Source organism: Taudactylus pleione, unplaced genomic scaffold (assembly GCF_031769625.1).
Source record: "Taudactylus pleione unplaced genomic scaffold, aTauple2 ptg000130l, whole genome shotgun sequence".
NCBI classification, from domain to species: Eukaryota; Metazoa; Chordata; class Amphibia; order Anura; family Myobatrachidae; genus Taudactylus; species Taudactylus pleione.
In genome coordinates this window covers 5,174,587-5,201,716 of record NW_028284532.1, presented here as the reverse complement: position 1 = coordinate 5,201,716, position 27,130 = coordinate 5,174,587, and the positions used below count along the sequence as shown (strand labels likewise).

The 27,130-nt window shown below is 41.8% G+C and overlaps 1 protein-coding gene across 3 annotated transcripts in view; it reads left to right on the top strand.

The window, feature by feature from the left end:
- Nucleotides 1-27,130, top strand: part of BAZ2A (bromodomain adjacent to zinc finger domain 2A) — a 145,523-nt gene that overhangs the window by 94,739 nt on the left and 23,654 nt on the right. For all 3 annotated transcript variants that reach the window (XM_088473112.1, XM_088473114.1, XM_088473113.1), the window contains exons 9-20: nt 611-712; nt 1,413-1,620; nt 1,829-1,890; nt 13,599-13,643; nt 14,612-14,851; nt 15,016-15,270; nt 15,391-15,605; nt 15,796-15,870; nt 17,711-17,867; nt 22,243-22,305; nt 23,131-23,275; nt 23,483-23,991. In XM_088473112.1, coding sequence (XP_088329238.1) covers nt 611-712; nt 1,413-1,620; nt 1,829-1,890; nt 13,599-13,643; nt 14,612-14,851; nt 15,016-15,270; nt 15,391-15,605; nt 15,796-15,870; nt 17,711-17,867; nt 22,243-22,305; nt 23,131-23,275; nt 23,483-23,991 — 2,076 coding nt within the window. The remainder of the gene's footprint in view (nt 1-610; nt 713-1,412; nt 1,621-1,828; nt 1,891-13,598; nt 13,644-14,611; nt 14,852-15,015; nt 15,271-15,390; nt 15,606-15,795; nt 15,871-17,710; nt 17,868-22,242; nt 22,306-23,130; nt 23,276-23,482; nt 23,992-27,130) is intronic.

Below are 27,130 nucleotides of genomic sequence, written 5' to 3'. Positions count from 1 at the left end.
TTAAGTTGTGTTGTAGCATGATTGCTAATTCTAACCAATATTAAGGAGTTTATTTTCAATAATGAGTTAAAAGTTGACAATAGTCTTTGACCACCATATTGTGTCATTAGAGTTCATTAGGGCTGACGTAGGGTTGGCTGTAATTACAGCCGTATTATAGGCATGGAACTAAATGAGTATATTCACCGATGGGCAACGGCCCCATCTCTATTCATACATTTATCTGATCAGTGCGCACTGGTAACAGCCCTGTCCCTGGTGTAAGAGGTCCAGCTGAATGCAGCCATAACTTCACATAAGTGCAGCTCTGCACAGCCCTCATTTCCTCAACACCCTTGATAAATTTGTCCTGTTTGTGCACGTCATGTTACCACCTAATTACTCCCCTGGGCAGGCGGTAATGGGACAGTCACACATAGGCTGTGTAAGAACGTGGTTACCCCATTGTATACTCTAGTCTCCTGAGCATGCGCAGTACGAATACGCATAAGCCCCATTATTAGTAACTATATAAAGCATGGTTCTGGTAATGCCATGTACCAGCTGTCATGTATTATTATACTGTATGTTTTTTTAGTATTATTATTCTCTCTCATTTTCCTCTGATTAGTATCTTTCTAAAAACTCTGGTCCCTACGTCCGAAGAGAACACTTCAGTTTCAGCCCCAGGATGCCTGTTGGAGACTTTTATGAAGAACGACACACTCCAGATGTGAGCTTTTTATTTTCTGGTTTCTTACTATTTGTGCTTATTTTCTTACTACAGTTTAGGCCTTGTATTGAATAGTTAATATCTGTTGCATTTATTTGGTCGGTAACATTTTAGTAACTCCTGTTCTATGTAAGCTGTATCACTCGCTATTTTCACCATAACTAGCTTAATAACACGTCATGACCGCTAACTGCACCCTCCATTCAGCTATTGGTAATCACAGAAAGACATTCTGTGTTCTACCAATCACTATGCTGGGCACATCACACAAATCCTCCACTATTCTTCCATTTGCGTTCTTCCATATAGGGTCATATCCAATAACCTATAGTGTATCATGCATGTCAAGGCAATTCTGACAGCTTGTGCTATCAAAAAACATAGATAGACATCACTAATAAATCCAATTTCACTCAGAATTAAATATCAATGTCCAAAAATGTTTTCTTGCTGATGATTCATAATGTTGAGCCAGGGACCTTTCTCCTTTAAACGTCGAACCACGAAAATTCTTCCTGAGTGTTGTACATCTTCGATTTTACCTTTTATTTGCCTTTTTCTTTGTATTTGCTGAGAAGTTTCCGTATACCACGATAAGAAATAAAGACTAAGCAACTTATTCAAAGTTATAAGCATGAATAAGTTTTTCATCTTCAGACAATGTTTTATGTAAATGCTATTGCTGCAATCTCTTCTCCAGGGTCTGCAGTGGGTGCTACTGAACTGCGAGGAAATCCCCTCCCGTATTATGGCCATTACAGGGAAGAGGGGGCGTCCCCGTAATATGGAGAAAGCTAAAGCAAAAGAAAATAAGGTCAAACGTGGGAGGGGTCGACCTCCGAAAGTGAAGATGATTGACCTGCTAAGCAAACCAGATGCTAAACTCTTGAGGAAGTTGGAAAACCAAGGTATGGAGAGTCCATGGAGTAGTATTATAGTATTTAATGTTTCCTAGCTATCATCTTCATGCTTTAGTAATTGATGACTTTTGTAACCACTTATATGCCATAATACATCCTATTTGCTTATGTTTATACTGTGATTTAAAATCTATAAATGTGTGCGCCTGTCCTAATGAGCGTACGGTGTGATGGGTTTTTGGTCTCTTCTGTTTAGATATTCTCAGTGACGTAGAAAAAGTGCAGCTGAGTAAGCTACGGAAGAAAATGAGAAGGAAGGTTAGTGCATATCTAATCACTGCTCTGAGCCAGCCATATCACTGTAACCACACCTCATACAGTCTATATCTAATCACTGCTCTGAGCCATATCACTGTAACCACACCTCATACAGTCTATATCTAATCACTGCTCTGAGCCATATCACTGTAACCACACCTCATACAGTCTATATCTAATCACTGCTCTCAGCCATATCACTGTAACCACACCTCATACAGTCTATATCTAATCACTGCTCTGAGCCATATCACTGTAACCACACCTCATACGGTCTATATCTAATCACTGCTCTGAGCCAGCCATATCACTGTAACCACACCTCATACAGTCTATATCTAATCACTGCTCTCAGCCATATCACTGTAACCACACCTCATACAGTCTATATCTAATCACTGCTCTGAGCCATGTCACTGTAACCACCCCTCATACAGTCTATATCTAATCACTGCTCTGAGCCAGCCATATCACTGTAACCACACCTCATACAGTCTATATCTAATCACTGCTCTGAGCCATATCACTGTAACCACACCTCATACAGTCTATATCTAATCACTGCTCTGAGCCATATCACTGTAACCACACCTCATACAGTCTATATCTAATCACTGCTCTCAGCCATATCACTGTAACCACACCTCATACAGTCTATATCTAATCACTGCTCTGAGCCATATCACTGTAACCACACCTCATACAGTCTATATCTAATCACTGCTCTGAGCCAGCCATATCACTGTAACCACACCTCATACAGTCTATATCTAATCACTGCTCTCAGCCATATCACTGTAACCACACCTCATACAGTCTATATCTAATCACTGCTCTGAGCCATGTCACTGTAACCACCCCTCATACAGTCTATATCTAATCACTGCTCTGAGCCAGCCATATCACTGTAACCACACCTCATACAGTCTATATCTAATCACTGCTCTGAGCCATATCACTGTAACCACACCTCATACAGTCTATATCTAATCACTGCTCTCAGCCATATCACTGTAACCACACCTCATACAGTCTATATCTAATCACTGCTCTGAGCCAGCCATATCACTGTAACCACACCTCATACAGTCTATATCTAATCACTGCTCTGAGCCAGCCATATCACTGTAACCACCCCTCATACAGTCTATATCTAATCACTGCTCTCAGCCATATCACTGTAACCACACCTCATACAGTCTATATCTAATCACTGCTCTGAGCCATATCACTGTAACCACACCTCATACAGTCTATATCTAATCACTGCTCTGAGCCAGCCATATCACTGTAACCACACCTCATACAGTCTATATCTAATCACTGCTCTGAGCCATATCACTGTAACCACACCTCATACAGTCTATATCTAATCACTGCTCTCAGCCATATCACTGTAACCACACCTCATACAGTCTATATCTAATCACTGCTCTGAGCCATATCACTGTAACCACACCTCATACAGTCTATATCTAATCACTGCTCTGAGCCAGCCATATCACTGTAACCACCCCTCATACAGTCTATATCTAATCACTGCTCTCAGCCATATCACTGTAACCACACCTCATACAGTCTATATCTAATCACTGCTCTGAGCCATATCACTGTAACCACACCTCATACAGTCTATATCTAATCACTGCTCTGAGCCAGCCATATCACTGTAACCACACCTCATACAGTCTATATCTAATCACTGCTCTCAGCCATATCACTGTAACCACACCTCATACAGTCTATATCTAATCACTGCTCTGAGCCATATCACTGTAACCACACCTCATACAGTCTATATCTAATCACTGCTCTCAGCCATATCACTGTAACCACACCTCATACAGTCTATATCTAATCACTGCTCTGAGCCATATCACTGTAACCACACCTCATACAGTCTATATCTAATCACTGCTCTGAGCCATATCACTGTAACCACACCTCATACAGTCTATATCTAATCACTGCTCTGAGCCATATCACTGTAACCACACCTCATACAGTCTATATCTAATCACTGCTCTGAGCCAGCCATATCACTGTAACCACACCTCATACAGTCTATATCTAATCACTGCTCTCAGCCATATCACTGTAACCACACCTCATACAGTCTATATCTAATCACTGCTCTGAGCCATGTCACTGTAACCACCCCTCATACAGTCTATATCTAATCACTGCTCTGAGCCAGCCATATCACTGTAACCACACCTCATACAGTCTATATCTAATCACTGCTCTGAGCCATATCACTGTAACCACACCTCATACAGTCTATATCTAATCACTGCTCTCAGCCATATCACTGTAACCACACCTCATACAGTCTATATCTAATCACTGCTCTGAGCCATATCACTGTAACCACACCTCATACAGTCTATATCTAATCACTGCTCTGAGCCAGCCATATCACTGTAACCACCCCTCATACAGTCTATATCTAATCACTGCTCTCAGCCATATCACTGTAACCACACCTCATACAGTCTATATCTAATCACTGCTCTGAGCCATATCACTGTAACCACACCTCATACAGTCTATATCTAATCACTGCTCTGAGCCAGCCATATCACTGTAACCACACCTCATACAGTCTATATCTAATCACTGCTCTGAGCCATATCACTGTAACCACACCTCATACAGTCTATATCTAATCACTGCTCTCAGCCATATCACTGTAACCACACCTCATACAGTCTATATCTAATCACTGCTCTGAGCCATATCACTGTAACCACACCTCATACAGTCTATATCTAATCACTGCTCTGAGCCAGCCATATCACTGTAACCACCCCTCATACAGTCTATATCTAATCACTGCTCTCAGCCATATCACTGTAACCACACCTCATACAGTCTATATCTAATCACTGCTCTGAGCCATATCACTGTAACCACACCTCATACAGTCTATATCTAATCACTGCTCTGAGCCAGCCATATCACTGTAACCACACCTCATACAGTCTATATCTAATCACTGCTCTCAGCCATATCACTGTAACCACACCTCATACAGTCTATATCTAATCACTGCTCTGAGCCATATCACTGTAACCACACCTCATACAGTCTATATCTAATCACTGCTCTCAGCCATATCACTGTAACCACACCTCATACAGTCTATATCTAATCACTGCTCTGAGCCATATCACTGTAACCACACCTCATACAGTCTATATCTAATCACTGCTCTGAGCCAGCCATATCACTGTAACCACCCCTCATACAGTCTATATCTAATCACTGCTCTCAGCCATATCACTGTAACCACACCTCATACAGTCTATATCTAATCACTGCTCTGAGCCATATCACTGTAACCACACCTCATACAGTCTATATCTAATCACTGCTCTGAGCCAGCCATATCACTGTAACCACACCTCATACAGTCTATATCTAATCACTGCTCTCAGCCATATCACTGTAACCACACCTCATACAGTCTATATCTAATCACTGCTCTGAGCCATGTCACTGTAACCACCCCTCATACAGTCTATATCTAATCACTGCTCTGAGCCAGCCATATCACTGTAACCACACCTCATACAGTCTATATCTAATCACTGCTCTGAGCCATATCACTGTAACCACACCTCATACAGTCTATATCTAATCACTGCTCTCAGCCATATCACTGTAACCACACCTCATACAGTCTATATCTAATCACTGCTCTGAGCCATATCACTGTAACCACACCTCATACAGTCTATATCTAATCACTGCTCTGAGCCAGCCATATCACTGTAACCACCCCTCATACAGTCTATATCTAATCACTGCTCTCAGCCATATCACTGTAACCACACCTCATACAGTCTATATCTAATCACTGCTCTGAGCCATATCACTGTAACCACACCTCATACAGTCTATATCTAATCACTGCTCTGAGCCAGCCATATCACTGTAACCACACCTCATACAGTCTATATCTAATCACTGCTCTGAGCCATATCACTGTAACCACACCTCATACAGTCTATATCTAATCACTGCTCTCAGCCATATCACTGTAACCACACCTCATACAGTCTATATCTAATCACTGCTCTGAGCCATATCACTGTAACCACACCTCATACAGTCTATATCTAATCACTGCTCTGAGCCAGCCATATCACTGTAACCACCCCTCATACAGTCTATATCTAATCACTGCTCTCAGCCATATCACTGTAACCACACCTCATACAGTCTATATCTAATCACTGCTCTGAGCCATATCACTGTAACCACACCTCATACAGTCTATATCTAATCACTGCTCTGAGCCAGCCATATCACTGTAACCACACCTCATACAGTCTATATCTAATCACTGCTCTCAGCCATATCACTGTAACCACACCTCATACAGTCTATATCTAATCACTGCTCTGAGCCATGTCACTGTAACCACCCCTCATACAGTCTATATCTAATCACTGCTCTGAGCCAGCCATATCACTGTAACCACACCTCATACAGTCTATATCTAATCACTGCTCTCAGCCATATCACTGTAACCACACCTCATACAGTCTATATCTAATCACTGCTCTCAGCCATGTCACTGTAACCACCCCTCATACAGTCTATATCTAATCACTGCTCTGAGCCAGCCATATCACTGTAACCACACCTCATACAGTCTATATCTAATCACTGCTCTCAGCCATATCACTGTAACCACACCTCATACAGTCTATATCTAATCACTGCTCTGAGCCATGTCACTGTAACCACACCTCATACAGTCTATATCTAATCACTGCTCTGAGCCATGTCACTGTAACCACACCTCATATAGTCTAAATATCTAATCACTGCTCTGAGCCAGCCATATCACTGTAACCACACCTCATACAGTCTCTATCTAATCACTGCTCTGAGCCATGTCACTGTAACCACACCTCATACAGTCTATATCTAATCACTGCTCTGCGCCATGTCACTGTAACCACACCTCATACAGTCTATATCTAATCACTGCTCTGAGCCATGTCACTGTAACCACACCTCATACAGTCTATATCTAATCACTGCTCTCAGCCATGTCACTGTAACCACACCTCATACAGTCTATATCTAATCACTGCTCTGAGCCATGTCACTGTAACCACACCTCATACAGTCTATATCTAATCACTGCTCTCAGCCATGTCACTGTAACCACACCTCATACAGTCTATATCTAATCACTGCTCTGAGCCATATCACTGTAACCACACCTCATACAGTCTATATCTAATCACTGCTCTCAGCCATATCACTGTAACCACACCTCATACAGTCTATATCTAATCACTGCTCTGAGCCATATCACTGTAACCACACCTCATACAGTCTATATCTAATCACTGCTCTGAGCCAGCCATATCACTGTAACCACCCCTCATACAGTCTATATCTAATCACTGCTCTCAGCCATATCACTGTAACCACACCTCATACAGTCTATATCTAATCACTGCTCTGAGCCATATCACTGTAACCACACCTCATACAGTCTATATCTAATCACTGCTCTGAGCCAGCCATATCACTGTAACCACACCTCATACAGTCTATATCTAATCACTGCTCTCAGCCATATCACTGTAACCACACCTCATACAGTCTATATCTAATCACTGCTCTGAGCCATGTCACTGTAACCACCCCTCATACAGTCTATATCTAATCACTGCTCTGAGCCAGCCATATCACTGTAACCACACCTCATACAGTCTATATCTAATCACTGCTCTCAGCCATATCACTGTAACCACACCTCATACAGTCTATATCTAATCACTGCTCTCAGCCATGTCACTGTAACCACCCCTCATACAGTCTATATCTAATCACTGCTCTGAGCCAGCCATATCACTGTAACCACACCTCATACAGTCTATATCTAATCACTGCTCTCAGCCATATCACTGTAACCACACCTCATACAGTCTATATCTAATCACTGCTCTGAGCCATGTCACTGTAACCACACCTCATACAGTCTATATCTAATCACTGCTCTGAGCCATGTCACTGTAACCACACCTCATATAGTCTAAATATCTAATCACTGCTCTGAGCCAGCCATATCACTGTAACCACACCTCATACAGTCTCTATCTAATCACTGCTCTGAGCCATGTCACTGTAACCACACCTCATACAGTCTATATCTAATCACTGCTCTGCGCCATGTCACTGTAACCACACCTCATACAGTCTATATCTAATCACTGCTCTGAGCCATGTCACTGTAACCACACCTCATACAGTCTATATCTAATCACTGCTCTCAGCCATGTCACTGTAACCACACCTCATACAGTCTATATCTAATCACTGCTCTGAGCCATGTCACTGTAACCACACCTCATACAGTCTATATCTAATCACTGCTCTCAGCCATGTCACTGTAACCACACCTCATACAGTCTATATCTAATCACTGCTCTGAGCCATGTCACTGTAACCACACCTCATACAGTCTATATCTAATCACTGCTCTGAGCCATGTCACTGTAACCACACCTCATACAGTCTATATCTAATCACTGCTCTGAGCCAGCCATATCACTGTAACCACACCTCATACAGTCTCTATCTAATCACTGCTCTGAGCCATATCACTGTAACCACACCTCATACAGTCTATATCTAATCACTGCTCTGCGCCATGTCACTGTAACCACACCTCATACAGTCTATATCTAATCACTGCTCTGAGCCATGTCACTGTAACCACACCTCATACAGTCTATATCTAATCACTGCTCTGAGCCATGTCACTGTAACCACACCTCATATAGTCTAAATATCTAATCACTGCTCTGAGCCAGCCATATCACTGTAACCACACCTCATACAGTCTCTATCTAATCACTGCTCTGAGCCATGTCACTGTAACCACACCTCATACAGTCTATATCTAATCACTGCTCTGCGCCATGTCACTGTAACCACACCTCATACAGTCTATATCTAATCACTGCTCTGAGCCATGTCACTGTAACCACACCTCATACAGTCTATATCTAATCACTGCTCTCAGCCATGTCACTGTAACCACACCTCATACAGTCTATATCTAATCACTGCTCTGAGCCATGTCACTGTAACCACACCTCATACAGTCTATATCTAATCACTGCTCTGAGCCATGTCACTGTAACCACACCTCATACAGTCTATATCTAATCACTGCTCTGAGCCATGTCACTGTAACCACACCTCATACAGTCTATATCTAATCACTGCTCTCAGCCATATCACTGTAACCACACCTCATACAGTCTATATCTAATCACTGCTCTGCGCCATGTCACTGTAACCACACCTCATACAGTCTATATCTAATCACTGCTCTGAGCCATGTCACTGTAACCACACCTCATACAGTCTATATCTAATCACTGCTCTGAGCCATGTCACTGTAACCACACCTCATATAGTCTAAATATCTAATCACTGCTCTGAGCCAGCCATATCACTGTAACCACACCTCATACAGTCTCTATCTAATCACTGCTCTGAGCCATGTCACTGTAACCACACCTCATACAGTCTATATCTAATCACTGCTCTGAGCCATGTCACTGTAACCACACCTCATACAGTCTCTATCTAATCACTGCTCTCAGCCATGTCACTGTAACCACCCCTCATACAGTCTATATCTAATCACTGCTCTGAGCCATATCACTGTAACCACACCTCATACAGTCTATATCTAATCACTGCTCTGAGCCAGCCATATCACTGTAACCACCCCTCATACAGTCTATATCTAATCACTGCTCTGAGCCAGCCATATCACTGTAACCACACCTCATACAGTCTATATCTAATCACTGCTCTCAGCCATATCACTGTAACCACACCTCATACAGTCTATATCTAATCACTGCTCTGAGCCATGTCACTGTAACCACCCCTCATACAGTCTATATCTAATCACTGCTCTGAGCCAGCCATATCACTGTAACCACACCTCATACAGTCTATATCTAATCACTGCTCTCAGCCATATCACTGTAACCACACCTCATACAGTCTATATCTAATCACTGCTCTCAGCCATGTCACTGTAACCACCCCTCATACAGTCTATATCTAATCACTGCTCTGAGCCAGCCATATCACTGTAACCACACCTCATACAGTCTATATCTAATCACTGCTCTCAGCCATATCACTGTAACCACACCTCATACAGTCTATATCTAATCACTGCTCTGAGCCATGTCACTGTAACCACACCTCATACAGTCTATATCTAATCACTGCTCTGAGCCATGTCACTGTAACCACACCTCATATAGTCTAAATATCTAATCACTGCTCTGAGCCAGCCATATCACTGTAACCACACCTCATACAGTCTCTATCTAATCACTGCTCTGAGCCATGTCACTGTAACCACACCTCATACAGTCTATATCTAATCACTGCTCTGCGCCATGTCACTGTAACCACACCTCATACAGTCTATATCTAATCACTGCTCTGAGCCATGTCACTGTAACCACACCTCATACAGTCTATATCTAATCACTGCTCTCAGCCATGTCACTGTAACCACACCTCATACAGTCTATATCTAATCACTGCTCTGAGCCATGTCACTGTAACCACACCTCATACAGTCTATATCTAATCACTGCTCTGAGCCATGTCACTGTAACCACACCTCATACAGTCTATATCTAATCACTGCTCTGAGCCATGTCACTGTAACCACACCTCATACAGTCTATATCTAATCACTGCTCTGAGCCAGCCATATCACTGTAACCACACCTCATACAGTCTCTATCTAATCACTGCTCTGAGCCATATCACTGTAACCACACCTCATACAGTCTATATCTAATCACTGCTCTGCGCCATGTCACTGTAACCACACCTCATACAGTCTATATCTAATCACTGCTCTGAGCCATGTCACTGTAACCACACCTCATACAGTCTATATCTAATCACTGCTCTGAGCCATGTCACTGTAACCACACCTCATATAGTCTAAATATCTAATCACTGCTCTGAGCCAGCCATATCACTGTAACCACACCTCATACAGTCTCTATCTAATCACTGCTCTGAGCCATGTCACTGTAACCACACCTCATACAGTCTATATCTAATCACTGCTCTGCGCCATGTCACTGTAACCACACCTCATACAGTCTATATCTAATCACTGCTCTGAGCCATGTCACTGTAACCACACCTCATACAGTCTCTATCTAATCACTGCTCTGAGCCATGTCACTGTAACCACCCCTCATACAGTCTATATATCTAATCACTGCTCTGAGCCATGTCACTGTAACCACACCTCATACAGTCTCTATCTAATCACTGCTCTGAGCCATGTCACTGTAACCACACCTCATACAGTCTATATCTAATCACTGCTCTGAGCCATGTCACTGTAACCACCCCTCATACAGTCTATATCTAATCACTGCTCTGAGCCATGTCACTGTAACCACCCCTCATACAGTCTATATATCTAATCACTGCTCTGATCATGTCACTGTAACCACACCTCATACAGTCTCTATCTAATCACTGCTCTGAGCCATGTCACTGTAACCACACCTCATATAGTCTAAATATCTAATCACTGCTCTGAGCCATATCACTGTAACCACCCCTCATACAGTCTATATCTAATCACTGCTCTGAGCCATGTCACTGTAACCACCCCTCATACAGTCTATATATCTAATCACTGCTCTGATCATGTCACTGTAACCACACCTCATATAGTCTAAATATCTAATCACTGCTCTGAGCCATATCACTGTAACCACACCTCATACAGTCTATATCTAATCACTGCTCTCAGCCATGTCACTGTAACCACACCTCATACAGTCTATATCTAATCACTGCTCTGAGCCATGTCACTGTAACCACCCCTCATACAGTCTATATATCTAATCACTGCTCTGATCATGTCACTGTAACCACACCTCATATAGTCTAAATATCTAATCACTGCTCTGAGCCATGTCACTGTAACCACACCTCATACAGTCTATATCTAATCACTGCTCTGAGCCATGTCACTGTAACCACCCCTCATACAGTCTATATCTAATCACTGCTCTGAGCATGTCACTGTAACCACACCTCATACAGTCTATATCTAGTCACTGCTGTGAGCCATGTCACTGTAACCACACCTCATACAGTCTCTATCTAATCACTGCTCTGAGCCATGTCACTGTAACCACCCCTCATACAGTCTATATATCTAATCACTGCTCTGAGCCATGTCACTGTAACCACCCCTCATACAGTCTATATATAATCACTGCTCTGACCCATGTCACTGTAACCACACCTCATACAGTCTATATCTAATCACTGCTCTGAGCCATGTCACTGTAACCACCCCTCATACAGTCTATATATAATCACTGCTCTGAGCCATGTCACTGTAACCACACCTCATACAGTCTATATATCTAATCACTGCTCTGAGCCATGTCACTGTAACCACACCTCATACAGTCTATATCTAATCACTGCTCTGAGCCATGTCACTGTAACCACACCTCATACAGTCTTATTTATGCATTGAAAAGGTGATGACTGTACTTGGATATGTGTAACAGATTATTCTGATAACAAAGTATTCTCACACTAGAATCGGGGACCTGTAGGTCCAGCCACAGAGTGTTCCTCTGGTTTTATAGAGGGGTTACCTTTCTTCATTTTTTCCAGCTACTGACCACCTCGTATTTGCTGTTCCAGGCTGATTGAATGGTGCCTGTCCATAGAGTTCAGACTTTTTGTCTTTATTTTATTTGCCTGGAACCACTTGATAAGGAGAATATATATATATAACTGGGTGAATTTTGCTATACAATGATGTTCTGAGATCCTCCAGGGCTAGCAGCATAAAAGATTTGCATTGCTTTGCTTTTGTTTGTTGGACGAGACAGTGGAGAATTGGGTTACATGAAATGTCTTCCATCATGCTGAAGGAAGCACCTGTTTTCAAAAGTAGCTTGACTCTGAGGTAAATGAATTGCATAGCCTTAGGTGACTGTGTTAGCTGTCTCTTTTGTGTTATATCTGTATGCGAAATGGTACGTTACAGTGTCAGCCGCTGTGACACTAACGCAGCATTTTGCATGCAGATACACCCGCAGTCACACACACAGCGTAGGTATGCTGCATATCATTTAATCAGCAGAAGCTGCTTGTGCGTCCTATTCACATCACTTTTAAGGGAAAAAGTGGCACGAAAAGACACTCGGCACTCACGCGTTGTGTAACTCGACTTGTATCTCAGGGAGGATAGATGTATGTGGACACATCTGTTCCTGTTGCTCCATGTTCTTTGTATGATGAGTGGATGTTACATTTATGAACCGTAATAAAAATGAATATTCTTTATTTTTGCAGCAAGATCTGGTAAACCTTTTCAAGGTTCATAGATCCTGGCTGAGATAATTAGAGGTAAAGCTTTAGGATGTAGACTGATACTTTGATTTGCTAACACAAGAATCAGAAATTATTTCACAGACCGCTGTTTGTATTTCAAAACCATAGTAAGCAAAGGGCTACATGATTATTGGCATAAAATTAAATCTTCTGCTTACTCAGCCAAGTGTCATTAGTAAAGCACATGGATTGTTCCTTTTGTGGGCGTGAATAGAAGACTTGTCTCCTTTCTCCTTAAGGCCAGAAGTCAAGAAGCTAAACAAGAAGCAGCAAAGAAACTGAAAGTGAGTATTGTTACCAGCGCAATAAGATGTAATACCTCCATCCAGGGCCAGATTAAGGTCTGTGGGGGCCCCTGGGCAACAAACTTGTGGGGGCCCCTGTAGTAGTTCCCCCCCCCCCCTATGCAGTGCCCCTGTAGCAATGCCCCTTATGCAGTTCCCCCCCCTATGCAGTGCCCCCAGTAGTGCCCCTTATACAGTGCCCCCAGACCCAGTAGTGCCCCTTATATAGTGATTCCAGTAGTGCCCACTATACACTGCCCCCAGTAGTAGCCCACCCCTATTCAGTGCCCCAGTAGTTGTCCTATGCATTGCCCCCAGTGCCCCCATGAAGCAGCCCCCCCTATGCAGTGCCCCTTACACACACACACACACAAAAACACAACTTACCTGAATCCCTGCTCCTGACACGACCACCGCTGTCCGCTCCGGCTCTTCTCCTGCACTATGGGAGAGACCTCAGCGTCATGACGTCACTCCCATCATCACCCGGGGGAGCCAGAAGACGGAGCTCATGAGTGAGCTCCAGCCGGCTCCCTCCGTTGAAGCAGCCAATGAGAGTCTGTCTGACTCTCATCGGCTGCTGTAACATACAGCTGCCGCCGGCGGCTGTGTCTATGTCACTGTGTAGTGTGGCCGCGCTCACTGCGGAGAGGACACTAGTGGCTAGTGAAGCCACCGGCTGCACCGCTGCTAGTGGGGGCCCCTCTGTGTGTGGTGGCCCATGGACGACCGCCCCTGTCGCCCCCCCCCCTTAATCCGGCCCTGCCTCCATCCTGGTCCTATAGCCACAAACAGATGATGATTGTAAATATGCATATGATGAAAGCAGATATTTGTTATTCAAGGTAGATATTCCATGGAAAGAGTCTAGATCACAGAGAGTAAGCTTCTAAATAGTTGTTTTGTTGTTCTTTACATTAGTTGATTTGCACTGAAAGTAATCCTTGTCATTTTGATATTTTGGTTAGTTAAGGGAAAAGAAAGAGAAGGAGAGGGAAGAAAGGGAGCAGAAGATGAGGGAGGCCGAGCAGATTGCTCAGCAGAAGAAAGTAAAGAGAAGAACAAGGGAAAAGGCAACGCCCCCTGTGCATAAGCCAGACAGGAAACAAGCCGTGCAACAGCGCCGGCTGGAGGAACGCAAGCGCCAACTCTTTATGTTGGAGGAACTGAAGAAGCCCACAGAAGACATGTGCTTGCCTGATCATCAGGTATGATTGTGGGGTGGTAAATGTGTCCAAGGCTAGGAAAAAGAGATGTTAGAGCACACTGAAATCGTGGCTTCTTTTTATGTGTAGTTGTGAGGTTAGCTACTTTACAGCACTTCTTAGCAGACAGATATAATAACATTGTTTAACCATTATTTTTGTTTTAGCCATTACCAGATTTTCCACGTGTGCCAGGATTAGTGTTGCCCAGTAGTGCCTTCTCTCACTGCTTGACCATTGTGGAGTTTCTACAGACATATGGAAAAGTATTTGGCTTGGATGAGGCCAAGGACATTCCCAGCCTCAGTACACTACAAGAGGGGCTCTTCAATGTTGGTGACAGTTTGGGGGAGGTGCAAAACCTGTTGGTGAAACTACTGCGCGTTGCATTATTCGATCCTGGGCTTCCACCATATTGCCAGGTAACTGAAAGGAACAGTAACTAATATATATATAATTAGTCTCTTTAATTGGCTTTAATTCATACGACTTTATTGACTTACATGTTTTGCTTTTTGTTTTTGCTTTCGTTGACTCATTAGTCTTTGAAAATCTTAGGGGAAAAAGTTTCAGATCTCAATCTAACCTGGGAAAATGTTTCTGAAGTTCTGCGTATCTTCCTTGAGGCACGTGTTGGTGACCTTGAGCTATGCGATAGCCTCCGCATTCACCCTTTTCAGGCCCATCCTCCGCACACTAAAGCTGCAGGGATTGCGTTTCTTGTTAATGAGCTGAATGCCAGTACCCTCATTATAAGGTAAGATATTGTTTTAGATTAATATTACTAGTTAAGCCTACAATGTTCGCAAAGAATTTCTAGTTGCCTTTTTTTTTCTTTCTCTTATTATCAGTTAGAATAATAATGCCATATAGGTAGCGCAATAGGTGCAGGATAATGTGTTCCTTAGTTACCATAATGTAAACTTCTTTTATGTTTGTTTATGCAGTGAAATTGATAAAACTCTGGAGAACATGTCTAACTACAGAAAAAACAAGTGGATAATAGAGGGTAAAATCCGCAGGTACTACACATGCAAGAAGTCTAATTTTCTTTTATGTTCATCTCTTTTTAAGTATGTGTGTGGTTTTTGTTATTTTTGTTTTTGTTTCTCTTTGTTGGAGTTAAATATCAATCAATCTTTTGAGAAAAAGGAAAAAAAAGTGCGCTACAAGATCGCTATAATTTACAATGATCTTTATGTATTAAAAATAGTGTACATTCAAAAAATATTAGTCCTTAAATGGAATATGAAACGTATATATCCGTCCCAGATCAGATGATGTGAAGATGATACATCTTTAAACGTCTTTCCTTGAAGATAGTCTCGAAACCACAATCCTAGTACACAAAGCTGGAAAGTCTGAAGTTGTGAATCTTCGAGGATATATTCCTCCTTGGGGTAGCTCTTAAATAAACCCTCGTACCAAAAAAATCACCCTAAAGGGCACAAAGGCCACCGTTAGGACAATAAAATATTTATTGCATTATAGGGCATATTCAATTGGGCACGAGGTTTAGCGAGGAAATAACCTTGCGCCCAATTTTGGATTACCGCAGGTATGTGCGCTCCCGATACCCGCGGTATCCAATTTAAAAAAAGTGGTTGCGGGGTTTTTAGAGCTGAAAACCTCGCGCCGCAAAAATGAAATACACTTACCTGCCCGGGGGTCTCCGGTGGTGTCTGCGGCTCCCGGTGGCTTCCCCTCCATCTTCTCACTGGGGAGGGGGCTGCTTGGGAGTCTAGGGGGCTGCTAGGAGACTGCAGGGAGGCACAAGGTCTACTGGGAGATGTAGTTTTCCCAGCGCCCATTACAGGAGGGGCATACTTACACTGGGGATGCACACACACCGGGGGTCACACACACACATATGCATACACACTCGCAAACACTCACACACACTGACATACTCACCGCTGCTGCAGGAGACTGGTTCCTGACGCTGGATGCAGAAGACAGCAGTGAGTATTACTGACTATGGTAATTGGAAACTTCCAGAGCATTTCCCAACTGTTTTTCCTAAAATTGTGGATTTTAGGAAAAATTGGTCGTGCTCTGGAGGGGCGCTTAAAAAATCCCGATCCTAATTGAATAGCAAAAATCCTGCACCTGCAGGTGCAGGATATTTGCTATTCTCGCACCTAATTGAATATGCCCCATAAAATCAGTTTGAAACTGAACAACTCTGGAAATGGTTTACATCCAATGGTCTGGACAAATTATTACACTTTGACCATTAACAGGTTGATAATAAATGCCACTATCACACCTTATGGCAAGAATTCACAATAGTGGACCCCGTAAATGGATGAACAACAAAGCAATTGATACCCAACGTGTTTCGTCCTTAAAAGGACTTCCATCAGGGGTATTTGAAATTTTAAGATAATAGTAACAAGTAATTGTTCTAGCATAAACAAATTCAACTTTTTATCCACAAAGAACCGAGACAAGTCAACTCAAAAAAGTTGAGACCGATTCTAATGGCAGCACCTCTAAACATGTTCGTCTCTTTTTTTTGTATTGTGTGTGGTTTTAGTTATTTTTGTTTTTTTTCCCTCCCTCATAAATTTCTCTTTGTTGGAGTTAAATATATATCTATCTCTATATATCCTTATATTTATAATCTATCTATCTATTTATCTATCTATCAATAAAGAAAATCTATATCCTTGGATATCATATTAGTTACATGTGATTTTTTTTTTTTTTTTTTTACATTATATCAGTCTTTCTAAACTTGATGGATTGTATACTATATATTTTTCACTCTTATTCCAAATAAATTTGTAAAAATGTACAATAGAAATGTAAAACTAAATTATTACTAATCATTAGCATCATGTCATAATCTTCTCACAGATTGAAGTTTGCATTAGGCAAGAGAATAGGTAGACGGGGCTCCCCGGTTAGCAGTGCAGAGGAAAGTCGAAGGAGGCACAGTGTACGGGTCACTGATGAGAACGAACTACTGGTGGGGGATGAACCTGCTTTTCTGAAACCCTCTGCAGAGGAAACTGTAAGTTATAAAACAAATGCAGAACCTTAGAGGACATGTTAATGCCTCCATCTTATATGAACCTTCTCCACATTTTTACATTTTTTACTCAGAAAATACATTTTTAGTTGATGTGGTATTGTGGAGCTGTTTACCTGTTTCCTGGGCACTCCCTCGATCTGGTTTTAGGCTGATGACTTGGAAAGTGGTTGCTTGAATATTCATAGAGTACCTGTGATTTGCATCTTCCTAATCTCACAGTTATACGGAGAAATATGATTTCCCATTCAGTACTGAAATTGCCACATCTTAGAGCACTTTTTAGATAGGGGATAGGGAATTGAGGAAACACCTCTGCACTAGGTTGTAGGTCAAAAAGAAGGGGAATTGGTTAATATATTGGCCCCAATTAACTATTTTAAATTGTCAATATAAGAGAGAAAAAAGAAAAAAAGTACTGTCTCTCTTTGTTGGCGCACAAATAGAAAAATATGAATAAAATGTAACTTTTAATGTATAAGTATTTAAAATTCACTTAGCCTCATTAGTCAAATATTCCATATAAATAAAATGTGAAACACACATATATAAGTATAATTTATTGGTATTAAATAATTAATATTGTGTTTATTTTGTGTCCTTAGTCCGTTGTGTTATTTAATCATTCAATTTTATACATTGGATTATGTTGTCCTCATTAATAATATTGCACTCCCAGGTGCATCATTTCCAATAAGGTGCCCATAAGTGTGAGTAAATAGTAATTGCTATCAGTTGACCTCATACAGTAAAAAAGGGTTTGTTTTTTTTAGGTATATTATTACTTCTATGCTTGATCAAAACATACACATCTCCAATGGTATACTGCCATCTGTTGGATGTAATGTGTAGTAAGATCTGTATGATATTGACTGACCTAAATTTTAATATTCACAGCGCCCTCTATAGGGGAGTATCTCTTTAATTACAGAAATGTGTCGCATGGGAACATGCATCCATATTCTATTATAAAGTACTGCGCCCCCTATTGGGATAAAGTATAGTCAGCCATATAGTTGTATTTGTACAATGATTGCTTAGTAATAGAAATGATGCCCTTTGTAGGAATATATGAATCAAGATTACTATAGCTCCCCCTGTAGGGCTATAGAATTGTTAGACAGATACTATGCAGAGTCAAGATAGTTATCATGTCAGTATAGGGTTAATCAATATTCCCCATATCCTTATAGGAACACCTGTAGTTGTATAATAACAATTACGTCCTCTATAGGAATAAGTAAATTATAAATGAATCAGAATAGTTATTGTAGCTCCCCCTGTAGGATTATAGAATTATTGCATAAGTACTGTGTAAATTCCAGACAGTTGCCATGTTAGTATAGGGTTAATCAATATTCCCCATATACTTGCAGGAGCATTTAAATTATATTATTCCAAAATAAATATTATGACTCCCCTTATAGGGCTGTAAGGATTATTCACAATCGTATATCAAACACACATAGATGTTATATCAGAACTGTTTTAGTCAGTGTATTTCCCCAGCCACCATTTCAACTTATGCAGATTTTCCAATATCCTATTAGTTGGGTGCAAAATAATGCGGACAATCTCCCTATTAATCTTATCACAACATGGACAGAACACCCGGCAATGGCCGCAAACGCCGACATACGTTTCACTAAGTTTTCTCAAGGCAACCCGATTGTGCCGTCCGAGACGGCTTTATTGCGGTTCGGAAGCCAATCAGAATGCTGCAGCATCAACATGTGAGCCGCCCAGCCAATCACTGACCACCACTATATTATCCAGTCAGAGAGCATCAGCATCGTCATGCACGCTGCTGGACCAATTGACAGACCACTCGGCAATCAACCTCCTCATTTTACATCACTGCTTAGATTAACCAATCTAAGACTGGAGTCCCGAACACACCTTCCCACTATCTTATTACCATATGTAAACAAACATTACGATCTGAGGTTCTCAGTATTCACATTTAAATCAGTCTCCATACTACAGAGCTCCTTAAATCACATAAGCGGCTATCTACATTATATAGAAAATTAAATATAAGGATAAGGGTAAATCATGATCTATACTTTAATAGATATTAAGTTAACCAAAATTCAGATCCTGCTATAATTTATATACACCAATTTTATATCTCTAATCAAAAGTGAAAAATCAAAATTAAGAGAGATATTAATAAATCAGAATATCTCATTATACACAATCTTAATTTACTAATGAAAAAAATGTGAAGTGAATAAGTGAAGTTATTGAGTAATTAATGTGGTTTTAAATATACATTAAATCATATATAATTAAATATACATTAAATCATATATAATTAAATGTGCATGTGGGATATGTGAAAATATATGCAGAAAATAAATTAAGTGAAAAATTAAACTTAGTGAGTAACAATAAATATAAAAATAAATATAAAGTGAAATGTGATAAAATATATTATGTGAGTGTAGATAATTAATGAATGATAATACCAATATTGTATTGTTAACTATCATAAAAACCATAGTCGATTGGTATTAATCCATCTTATGTGGTTAAAGCCCAATTATAGTATATTAATTAATGGTAATATTATTTGTAATTGTGAATATAATCTCTCTTATAAAGAATAATTATATATTCCTTCAAAGGATATTAAACATCACTTACAAAAATAAACAGGAAGATGTCAGGTTTTCATTATGAGTACCGTATATACTCGAGTATAAGCCGAGTTTTTCAGCACAAAAAATGTGCTGAAAAAGTACCCCCTCGGCTTATACTCGAGTGAAGTGTAGCGCTGACTGGACGGAGTTCAGTCAGCGCTACACACTGCCAAACACACAGCCGCCGGAGCCGGCAGCTGCGTGTTTGGTGTAATCAGCAGCCGCTGAGAGTCTGTCAGACTCTCAGCGGCTGCTGCTGCTCCCACTGCGGGAGCCATCTTCCGGCTCCCGCAGTGGGTGATGGGAGACACGTCGTCATGACGACGTCTCTCCCATGCAAAGCGGCCGGAGCAGCGGACAGCGGCGGGACCAGGAGCGGGAGTTTCAGGTAAGTGTTTTTTTTTTTTTATTCTTACCACGTCTCTCTCTACTAGGGGGGGGGACTACAGGGGGCACTACCAGGGGGCGATTACTACAGGGGGCATTACCAGGGGGTGATTACTACAGGGGGCATTATCAGGGTGCGATTACCACAGGGAGCACTACCAGGGGGGCGATTACTACAGGGTGCATTATCAGGGGGTGATTACTACAGGGGGCACTAAAAGGGGGGATTACCACTGGGGGAACTACCAGGGGGGGATTACTACAGGGGGCACTACCAGGGGGGGATTACTACAGGGGGCACTAAAAGGGGGGATTACCACTGGTGGAACTACCAGGGGAGGATTACTACAGGGGGCACTACCAGTGGGGGATTACTACAGGGGGCACTAAAAGGGGGGATTACCACTGGGGTACTACCAGGGGGGGATTACTACTGGAGGCACTGAAAGGGGGGATTACCACTGGGGGCACTACCAGGAGGGATTACTACTGGGGGCACAACCAGGGGGATTTACTACTGGGGGCACTACCAGCTGCTGCCATTTCCCACACTAGGCTTATACTCGAGTCAATAAGTTTTCCCAGTTTTTTGGGGTAAAAATAGGTACCTCGGCTTATATTCGGGTCGGCTTATACTCGAGTATATACGGTAACTAATATTCTCATTCAAACCAGACGGATGTAGACTATTCATTAGAAAGATCATTCTGGTTTCAAACTTAAGTAATTCTCTGTCGGTATCTCCACCTCTAATGCCAAGTTGCACTTGCCTCATGCCAAATGCTTTAAGACCTTTGGATTGCTATCATGATGTTCTAAAAAGTGGTTTGCCACAGATGTTAGTGTTTTAAATCTTGACTTATATTTTAATGTATAAAATTGAATGATTAAATAACACAACGGAATAAGGACACGAAATAAACACAATATTAATTATTTAATACCAATAAATTATACTTATATATGTGTGTTTCACATTTTATTTATATGGAATATTTCACTAATGAGGCTAAGTGAATTTTAAATATTTATACATTAAAAGTTATATTTTATTAATATTTTTCTATTTGTGCGCCAACAAAGAGACGGTACTTTTTTTCTTTTTTCTCTCTAGCACATCTTAGAGCATACTGATAAGTGGAAATTACTCATTAGCTGTGACCAAAATGTGTGACAACTCCAAAATGGAGATGGGGGAGGAAACATCTTCACCGAAATCATTATTAAATAATTCTCCTGCATTCGTATGTAAATAATAAACCAGCAAGTTAATAAATGCCACCCCGTTGATACTGATCTGTCCATTTCGTGGTTTTGCATTGCAGGGAGAAGTTGCAGTTAGTGTGAATAGTGTGGATCTGGAAAAACAGATAGAGAAACTCACTAAGGTAAATTGTTCTGTATATATTGCAGCGTAAGGGTATGGGATGTATTTCTTTCTTAGGGGCTTAGATTGTGTTTTACAGATTATCATGGAATGGATATATATTTCACGATATCTGCCTCTGGCAGGTTTACTTCTCAGGAGCATAGTGTGTACAAATTACATGGAGTGTTAAAGTAACACAAACTACAGCAGAAAACATACGTAGAGGTAGTTATCTAAGGGATTGTTTTAATGTACCTCATTATCACTACAAGTAATGTGTCATGCCAGATTCACTTTGAAGCTGGGTACACACAATACAATCGAGTACCCAGCCGATTGGTCGGCAATGGCGCGATAAAACGATACTTTGCGCCGTCCGTACACACTGCACAATTCAGTGTACAATTGTGCAGTGTGTCGTTCCATGCTGCATTTAGCAGCATGGCGTTGTTCGTCGCATTGGCCCATCTTCTGTGCAGCCCAGCAGATAGATGGGAGATCGATGAAAGAGCCGCGAGCAGGCGTGATCGAGCATACACACTGTGCGATTCTGATCCACGTCGTACCGATATACCGTAAGATGGGTCGCATAGTGTGTACCTGATTTAACACACTTCATATTATTTGTAAACAATATAATATACTTGTAGAATGAGCACTGACACTTACATCACTTGGCCTCTAAATGGGTTCTGCATGTAGTTGTAAGAACTCAAGTTTAGTATACCAGCTTGCTGGGCCGTATGTACACAACCTAAAGTTCGTTTAGAATTGTATTTTTATTAAGTGTTAACTTTTTTCTTTCATGTCTCCTTTTCTTTCTTTCTATAATATTGATTTACAGCGTCAGATGTTTTTGCGAAAGAAAATTATTGGCTCTTCCCAAAGGCTTCGGTGTGTGTGTCTGGGGCAGGATCGGTATCGCAGGTTCTACTGGATGCTCCCGCACATAGGTGGCATCTTTGTGGAGGGTTTAGAGGACAGTCTTGGTGAGTCACAAAACATATAAAATGCCTGTGTTATGCCTTACACCTGCTACCATACAATTTAGCAGATGTTTAATTTCATATTTATAAAGTCTTTAATCGGTAATGTGATGGGGAATCAAAATGTTTTAAGTGACATGATCTCTCTTAGCACGCCAGATTCAATATACTCAAGTGTTTTCACATTGACGGATGTATCTTAACTTTCAGTTCAGGCTTCGGAACCTCCACAGATCGTGCTGCCGGAAACATCTCATGTGAAGAGTGAGGAGGAGGAGGAGGAAGAAGACCAATATTACTGTTCTCTTAGTCGCTCACGGGGTCGTCCACGCAAATCAATGGGCGAGTCAGAACATTGTAAATATTGCCAGTGTCCTGGATCTCAGGAGGTTCCACTAAATGGCCTATTGCAAGCAAGTACCCCTATTTCCGAAAGGCCGCAGGACATGAGTCAGACAACATTATTGTCGTGGCTGACACAGTGTCAAACTGCTATCATGAACAGTACTGTGCTGACACCAGAGAACAGCCCTCCTCACACTGAAGCTTCTCCATTTGACATTGGACCCTGTCCAGGAGCCACAGACACAGATGAGAAAGAGAATAAGTTGTTTAACTTGCTCCCAAGAACTTCTTGCACTGACCCTTCCCAAAATCCCACTTCTCAGTCAAACCACCTTCCCCCGACATCTTCTGCTGGAGCTGCACTACCAACACAGGTAATACTATCATTAAGATTGCACTTTAGTTTTTCAGTAACTTCTCCTCTATTCCCGGTTGTTTAAGCAGAGCCTTGCGCACGCACATACAGGTTACAAAGAGTGTTAATAAGCATGTGTGGCTTTTGAATTCTAATGGTATATGCACTATTTGCAACTATCTATTTACTCATAATGCTTACAATAAAAAAGTATGAATGTCTTCACGCAAAACTCATTTATGTAGATTATGTAGTACATATTCTTTATATAGAGCATTTCTCTAGGTAGTATTGATTTTGCTTAATGTAGTAGCACTTTACATAATAAGCCAAATTCATAAAAAGACTAGATTTGTTTTCATGCAATATCATAAAAATGTTTTCTTCCTCACATAGGGGACAAGGACTACCCTGGGGTATAGGCTGGCAGGTGGAGTCCGGGCACCAAACAGATAAATTCTTCAGCGACGTGCAGCCCAGGGCTCCTCCTCCCCTATAACACATCCCCAGCCCGGGCAGGTCAGTCTAGTTTGGTACCGCAGGAGCGTGCACCTCTAACAAGGCTAATGCAGCCTCATATTTCTTCATTTTTATTTTTTTACTACTTGAGCAGGCAGCATCGGCTGTCCTCTAGGCCGCTGTGCCGGCGAGCGGGGAGGGGACCTTGCAGCACACACGGAACCCCAGCCAGACGCCGGGGGCACTGTCGGGTAAGAACGGCTCCCTGCTGTCACCGATGGTGTGGAGACCACTGGCCTGCCCCCGCTAGACCACCAGGGCACTTAAAGGCAGCAGGGGGGTCTGCAGTGCTAGCGGTATCGCTGGATTATAGTGAGCGCCAGCGTGGATCTGTAGGCGGCCATTGCCCTGGGGGGGATCTATGTCAGCAGGGGGAGGTAGGCTCTCACCGTTACCCCCTCCCCCGGCCCTTGGTGTGATCCCTCACGGAGGCTTCTCGCCATAGCCTTGCTCCTCTACTTACTTGTACAGATGCTGAACAGCCATTTTACACAGTAATTCGCAGCCAATTCATAGCTAAGTAACACATTTTTTTATGTTTTTATTATAAAGAAACAAAAAACACATCATACAATAACAGTTGGTATTATATATATAAAATAGAACCTAACAATTAGAAACATTTAAATAAAATACATTATCCAATTAAAAATTACAAAACAGAAAACATTTCACAAAGAAATAAAATAACATTACAAATATCAATAGGAAGAAATTTACACTTGAGAAAATTGTGGCAACAGACAAAGTTAAAACGGGGGAGACCCTCTAGCAAGCACTTCCGTGTTATACCATGTGGACAAACTAACCACTTTTTTAACATGATCTCTAGTAGATGGTGGAAGAGTGACTAAATAGGGGAGCCAAATCATGAAAAATGTCTCTGCTCGGGATTCTACATCAATGGAACACTCAGTCCAATCCATCTGGTATAAATAGGCTACACAGAGTAAATAAAGCATTTTAATGCTGTCGGCAGTACAACTGTAAACATGTTGTTCGCATAATGTACCCAGCCCACCAGAATGGACATAACTGCCAGCTGTAGTTTCCCTCTCCTTTGCAGAGAAGAAGAGGTGGGGTGTATTGGGGTGCTGGGTTTTCTGCAGGCTCTTCCGAGTGTGCTCCACATCCTCATGTGTTGTGCATTTGCAGCTCTCCCATCCTTCTCTTTCTTCATTTTCTCTGACTGCTAAGAGGTACATCCTGGGCAGTGGTAATAATGTACACAAACAGGCAACTGTTACTTCTAGTTGCCTCATGTCCAGTCCAGGTTGGATGTGAGGTGGAGGATCAGCGGCTGGACTCCTCTACAAGGAAGTACATTACTCCCCCTGAGATCTCAGACCAGAGCCCTTTGGTCTTCATGTAGGCTGCACTCAACTAACGGGTTTGGTTTATTAGTGCTTGGCACGCTTCATACAGGGGCTTTTTCAGGTGTCTTTCTTGGAGTCATTTAAGGCTGCCACTTCTGGATTAGCAGCTTTTCAGAGATTTCCCAGTCTCAGGAGGCATTTGATCTCTAAAAGAGGAAGACGAGATGGCTCGGACACAGAGGTTTTTTTTAAGTCCTGAAGAGGATTCTGATGGGAAGCTGGGAGTAGATGATCTAGTGTGTGCCATCAAGCAGACACTAGGAATCGGGGACAGTCAGAAATTGCTGTTCAATAAAAAAAGAAAAAAAGTGGCGACTTTCTTTCACTTAATTGGAGAACGTGCTTTTTGAGCTGTGGACTAACCTGATTTCAGGTATGCAGCAAATTGCAGTTCTTTTATCTTCTCCCAAGCAAGGTTAGAATTGAATGGGTATACCCATGTAAGGTTGAGCTCTGCTACTTTATGGGGTAGCACATATAGAACAATTGAAGCATCCCGTAGGGTGTTTACACCATAGCAGTGCCTCCTTTTGGACCCAGTTTAGCTATGGCTTGGGTCATTAAGGGAGTGGACAGGTGATTGATTGTCAATTGATGGATGGTCTGAAATTTAGCAGTCCAAAATCAGATTTGCTAACTGGTGAATCATATTCATGAGGCCTCAAGCAACTGGGGCAAACCACTGTTGAGATGGGACTTGTGGCTAAAATTTCAGCCTCCTTGGTCTCAGCACTCAGTGCACCCTGGCTTCGTACTTAGAATGTGAACTTACCCTAGTGTCCCATCCATTCTTTGGAAAGGTCCTGTTAACTCCTAAACTGCAAAGGATCATTTCTCTAGCTGCAGAGAGATATCATTGTTTTCTCCCCTGCCAATGGTCCCAGGTTTTACTCCTTTCCTTCCTAAAGAAATAAAGGAGTCGAACCTCCTAGGATCAGTTCTCGGTTCCCTAGCTTTCTGACAAGCAATCAACATGATCAGCAGCATGGTCTGTGTATTGGTTAGCATTACTGCTTCACAGCACTAAGGTCTTGGGTTCTATTCCCACCAAGGTCCTAACTGTGTGGTTTGTATAGTCTCCCCATGCTTGCATGGGTTTCCTCTGGCTACTCCGGTTTCCTCCCACACTCCAAAAATATACTGGTAGCCAATTAGCCTATCATCCAAAAAAATAACCATAGTATTTTTTGTGTTTGTACATGTGATAGGGAATATAGATTGTAAGCTCCACTGGGTCAGGGACTGATGTGACTGACAAAACAT